Here is a 6,084-nt window from a genome sequence, read left to right on the forward strand (position 1 = left end):
ACATTCAGTCACATGAAAAGGATATGAATGTACCAAAATCTTAATAGCAATTTTCCTAACAGGGTTTAGCGGAGTTAAAATATACAAGGCAGAGGTGGCACTGAATCGGAAAATTGCCTTCCCTTTATTCAATACTATAAAAGTCTGAAAAAGAAAATATGAAAAAAAACCACTAAATTAGACATGTGGTTTATCTGAAAAGCTTACACACATGAAGAACTTTTTAACTGATTTGTTCAAACTTGTTAGTTTAAACAAGTTGGTATATCATAACTATAAACATGTTAGATGTTTCTCCCTTAAATTAATATATAGCTACAAGTAAACATGTGATTTCCTATTATCTAATTTGTCTCTAAGGTTTCAACTTTGTTATACAAACTAATGATCCTACATGATTTTTTTTTATCAAGTTGTAACTTTACAACAAGGAGATTTAATACCTCCTCTATTTGGTAGCCCAGTGTAGCCCCTCTACAATGAAATGGACTTGATTTAGGGAGGAAAATGCTTTCAGAGCTACTACTAAAGATCTGTCTCCCTTGAAAAATGCCAGTCTTTGTCTCTGTTATTCTCCCCACCCTTTAACCTCACCAATTTCCTTTCTTAAGGACAGTTCCTTTCTTTAAGTAGCAAATACTCTTAAGCATGTCAGAGTAAGCATTCCCCTGTCTCTTGAAGATATCTTCAAATATATACTTTGAATGAGTAATTTTAAGGAGAATTTTATTCTAGTTTCTTGGGGGATGTCTCACTTATCATTGTGTGTAATAATACAGTAACTAAATTTAAAATTTTTCTTTATTGCTTCTGTAATAAAGTGCTGGAATAAATTCCTCTTAAAATATGTGAATCTATTTGGATACCACCTTTCATGAAACTAATTTCAGAGGAAAAAGAAAGGACATGATTAATTATTTAAATTTGTTTTTTTAACTTATAGAAAACATTTTAAAACTTGCTACTCAAAGTGTGATCCATGTATTAGCAGCAAGAATCTCTCTAGAGGACTTTTTAGAGATGCAGGATCTCCAGCCACCTTCCAGACCTGTGGAGTCGGAATCTGTATCTTAATAGGATCCTCAGATCCTATTAAGTGTATAAACATGAAAGTTTGAGAAACCCTCCTTTAGAGCAATAGGGCTAGTTCCACGATTGGATCATTAACTGTCCGGTTCTTTAACCATCATCGATCTTCTATGTTTAAATTGCATACTGCTTAGAGAATGCAGTTTCCTTAGCCATTCCTTTTAGGACTGCTCTAATTAATAAAGGTACTTAATATCTTCTTTAATCCACAAACCATCAATTCATGGTGATATTTATTTATCTTTAGGTTTTACATGTACTTGTTTTTATGCTTATGAATGTGAAATATAAATCATTGCTCTAAAATGCCAAAATACCCAATTACATAATGCAGAATCTATCATCTATTAAAAAATATTTACTAAAACTCTGCACAGCTGCTTTAACTACAAAAACTAGTTAATTCTGACAGAATTTTGTGGTTATTATAGCATTAAGAAGGCAAAGTCATAATGATTTAAGTCATATGTAGATAGAGAAAACTTGAGGGTTTTTTTTTTTTCACAGACTGTCATTTTAACAATGAGTAGTTATAACTCTGCTTGTCAATGTATTATCTTCCTATAGGAGGATGCTTAATAAGGTTATTACCTTCTAGAATACAAATCTAGAAGGAAACCTCAAGCTAACTAAAAACTCAAACATAAGAAGTCCATATGCCCACAACTCTTCTTCGGCATGGCCATTCTGTTGTTACCATGTGCTTAAATATGTCAGTAGTAACAGATATTTGCTTTGTTGATGTCAAATTTAATTTTGACTGTCTCAGAGCTGTGAGATTGTAGAAATTGTTCATCTCTCATATATCTTCACCATAGCCAAATCTTGCCTTCATTTCTTATAAATGTTCCTGCTTATACTCTGCCTAAACATAAGTGAAAATAAAAAGTATAAAATCTCTACAAGTAGAAAGCTTCTGATGCGGTATGTATATGAGCCAGAGAAAAGTGTATTAAAGTTAAGTGTTTAATGGAAGACTTAACTTTGGAAATAGAACTTAACTTTAAAATCAATAAAATCAACACTCACCTTTTTACTGATATAGTACGGGTCCAGGTCCTCCAGAGGCTCTGACACCATCTCTGGAGGGATGTCTCCATAAATAAACGGAAGATTCTTTCCAGCTTCCAAGTCACTATTTGGCTTTGGTTTGTTCTCATCATCATTGTCTTGTTCTCTCTTGGGCTTTTGGGCTTTCTCTTCTGCAGCACGCTTCTCGATAGCAGCAAGGGATTCTCTAGTAAAAAGGCGGAAGCTTTCAGGCCCCGGGGGTACCAGCAGTGCCTGTGCCATCTTTTCATCCTGCACATTTAATTACGTTTAGCTTCTTGCATAAGAATTGCCTACAAAAAAAAATGCATGAGAGGAAAGGGAGTGAATGAGAGGGATTGAAAAAATCAGCCAAGATGTCATTTAATGTTTCTTCTAGTAACTTTTTTGCTAGTATATTAATAAATGAACATGACTTTGTTTTTGGTGAAAAGCTCTTTTCTTCTTCAATACACAGACCTCTTTTCTTTCACAGTGTACAACATAAATATTTTACAGTGTTCCTTTGGGAATTCTTCTAGTAGCTTTTTAAAATTGTAAACATTTAGTAGGGTTTTTAGTGTTGCACTACAAATTTTAACCTGGAAGCATCACTATCCAATCCTAGTTTCTAAGTCTATCAAAGTCTGGTCTGAGACTTTTGAGCCAAAAGATAGTATACTTCTGGTGAAGAGAATAACGTCCGTGATGATTGTCAGTAAAACCACTTAAGGACCCATCATTTTTCTCCCTGCTCCTTTTATCACATCTTACTGACTCCAAATAAAGAAACACAGTAGTATATGCCTGACTTAGAAAACCTCAGGATAGGAAAACAAGTTTTGCCTAATCCAACCACTGTTCTGGTTATCAGCATCATTATCATTGACCATGGGTTCTTCAGACAAAGTCCGACAGAGAAGTCAAAACTTTTCTTTCAGCTTTCACCTTGGATCCTTCTGAAGCATCTTCTGAGGCAAGGCAGAATATACTTCGTTTTCCAGTCTGCTGTTATCCAATCGTTCCAAGACACTTTTCATATTCTTTCTGAATCTTCCATTTGATGTAGTGGTTAGAAGCATGGACTATGAGCTAGACTCTCTCTGTTCTTAACCCTGGCTCTGCCATTGATGAGCCGCATGACTTTGCAAAATGTAAGCCCTCAGTTCTTGTCTCCATTTATAAAATGGAGATGCTATGAGAAATGACCTCCCATTATGGTAAGGAATAAATGAATTAATTTACATTAAGTGTCTAGAGCTGTTGTGGAATTAGTAAGCACTGTGTTGGTGTCAATCATCATAATATAATCATCTTTCATTCCTTGTAGCTGTGTCCTTTGCTGTGGTTTCAAGCATCCTCACAAGTCCAGCCACTCTCCCTTAAGTAAGGTCCTGATTTGGTGGAACCATAGCTGACCACAGAAGTCCAAGAGTCAACTAGGAACTACAGGGCCATATTCACATGCCAAGCAACCGCTGGGATTAGAAAGGAGAGAAGGCAGATAATGTGGGGTGGCCCTGATCAGTTTTCCAGGGAAGGTAAAAAAAATTCTGCCAGAAGTATGATGGAACTGTCAAAAATACAAGACATAGGCTACATAAATTGTGAAACTTAAGTTAATGGTTATTTTATTTTGCATTGTGTCAAAATCACATTTTAAAAATCTAGAAAATAGAAACAATAAAAAAATACACTGAGTACATCAGTCATATTGTAAAACAATCTACAACCATGGCATTGGGGTAACCATGAAAGTCATCTGTGACATTTTTCCTATCCCAATCACCTACCCCACGTCTGCCCTCACATTTATTCTAGTCTCCATAGTCATTTATCCCTAAATAGCCTTCTAATTCTTAGCTGTTTGTGACATATATATACTGAGCTTACAGACAATAAACTCTAGTCTTATAGTAACATGATAAAAATGACATAGATTAAAAAATGACTACAGATTATTATATATGTTTTTGAGTTTATATCTGAATTACTAGTGCCCTGGTCTTCTAATTAGTCAAGTATTTTTAACAGCTGTGTCTTTTCTTTTCCTTTATATTTTTCTTTTTTTAATGTTATTTATTTTTGAAAGAGAGAGTGAGTGAGTGAGTGAGTGAGTGGAGGCAGGGGCAGAGAGAGAGGGAGACAGAATCCAAAGCAGGCTCCAGGCTCTGAGCTGTCAGCACAGAGCACAACACAGGGCTTGAACCTACAGACCATGAGATCATGGCCTGAGTCAAAGTTGGACACTGAACCGACTGAGCCACTCAGGCACCCAATAGCTATATCTTTTCATTTAACTAGTATTTATAATTACATTTTCTTCTACTGTGAAGGTATATTCTAAGTAAGTTATAAAATATCAGATGTCAAAAATCTGTGCCATTTTCCCCACTAGTTCTAAAAAAGAACTTCTGATTTGGCGGGGGGAGGGGGCTAAGCTTTTTTGTTTCATTTTGTTTTGTACTCCATCAAGTAGTATATGAATTAGAAATTTTGAGAATAGTAATTCTATTTTAATCAAAAATTAATCATCTATTTTGTGCCTTCTAACTTCAGAACACATGGAACAAAGCAGAATTAAAGTTCTTAGCCATTTCATGTTCATTTTGATAGCCACATGGCCAGTCCAGTGCTAGGCTGTATAGAATAAACATCTTAATACTTTTGAATGTGGAAGGACTTTGCACATTAACTGCAAGCCTTAAACACCTAGAGATGTGTAATCTACCTATCTCTCATCATCTTTCATGAACTGAATGGATAAGATTCTTACCAAGTGCTAAATGAACATGAAACAGTATGACAAAGATATCTTAAGACATTTCTATGAGACATGATTGCTCTCTTGGGGAGGAAGAAAGGTTACTATTGTATTTGAGAGTTTACTTCAACTAACTTTCATTTCTCTGTTAACAATGAAATGAGAAACATGCAGCAGTCAGAATCTGAAATCTGGGTTTGTCCTGAGCCTGTCAATAATAGTTTGCTTATGACATTTAACTTTCCTTAACCTCATTGTCATTGAAACACTTTACCATATATGTGGCAACACTTTGCTGTAAAGAAATAACCACTTATACTCATTTAATTGGAAGTTCCTGGCTCCTAAGTTTTAAAATGAAATTAGGTTAAAATATCCATTGTGGAAATATTTTAATAATCTCTACAGATTACTTTGATTTCTCTGAGATGACATGGAGCAAAGTACCATCACAAAATTGTAAACACATATGTAAACAAATAATTCAGTACCTTCCTGTTTGCTTATCAAGGACTAGCACAAAGAATGTGAGTCTTGGTCAAAAGAAAGTAATGATGTCTCTTTGAAACTGCCACAGTATTGTTTCTAAATCCTGAGAAGATTTAGACCAGTTCCAGACTTACAGCTTTTCCTCAAAGGGGCAGTAGAGTTTGCCCAGTATTTGGATAGGTTGAGACATTTAAAATCATAGCAAGGGAGCTTCCTTCTCATGGCTTCTCCTGGAGCTTTGCTGCCTGGAAACCTCTCCTAGTTCTATGGCAATTCAATTTAAATTTTTTTCCTCTTTCCTCTTGTTCTTTGTGAGCCTATTATATAGACCTCTTACATAATTTTATATTTCCATTAGAGCAGACTTTTAAAAATTAATTCCTACTGATGCCTTGGTGTGGGATATATATTATTAATGAATATATGTGCATTATAATTTATTAAAATATATCTAATTTAATATGCCAAAATTTCCCCAGAACTGTCCTTGCAAGGACAAAAAAAAGATTTTTAAAAAGACCTAAGAGGATGATCTCTTTGACTAAAAACCAAAGTGTGTGTGTGAGAATGTGTGTGAGTAAACCAAATGCATCTCTGTTAATCAGTAAAAATACTGTAGTTCACAAAATCCTATTATAGGGATGGACCACAGGATTTTCAGCCTGAGAGGATTAGGATCATTTATGCAAGAAATATTTATTGAGAGACTACTA

At 34.8% G+C, this 6,084-nt stretch overlaps 1 protein-coding gene across 6 annotated transcripts in view; it reads right to left on the reverse strand.

The window, feature by feature from the left end:
• Nucleotides 1-2,382, reverse strand: part of LOC144225546 (sodium channel protein type 3 subunit alpha) — an 81,748-nt gene extending 79,366 nt beyond the window's left edge. For all 6 annotated transcript variants that reach the window (XM_077756771.1, XM_077756775.1, XM_077756773.1 and 3 more), the window contains exons 1-2: nucleotides 2,119-2,382; nucleotides 26-144 (exon numbers count right to left, since the gene is read on the reverse strand). In XM_077756771.1, the coding sequence (XP_077612897.1) occupies nucleotides 26-144; nucleotides 2,119-2,382 (383 nt within the window). The remainder of the gene's footprint in view (nucleotides 1-25; nucleotides 145-2,118) is intronic.
• Nucleotides 2,383-6,084: the final 3,702 nt, after the last annotated feature.

The sequence above is a fragment of the Crocuta crocuta genome, unplaced genomic scaffold (genome assembly GCF_008692635.1).
Source record: "Crocuta crocuta isolate KB4526 unplaced genomic scaffold, BGI_CrCroc_1.0 scaffold359, whole genome shotgun sequence".
In the NCBI taxonomy this organism is placed as follows: domain Eukaryota; kingdom Metazoa; phylum Chordata; class Mammalia; order Carnivora; family Hyaenidae; genus Crocuta; species Crocuta crocuta.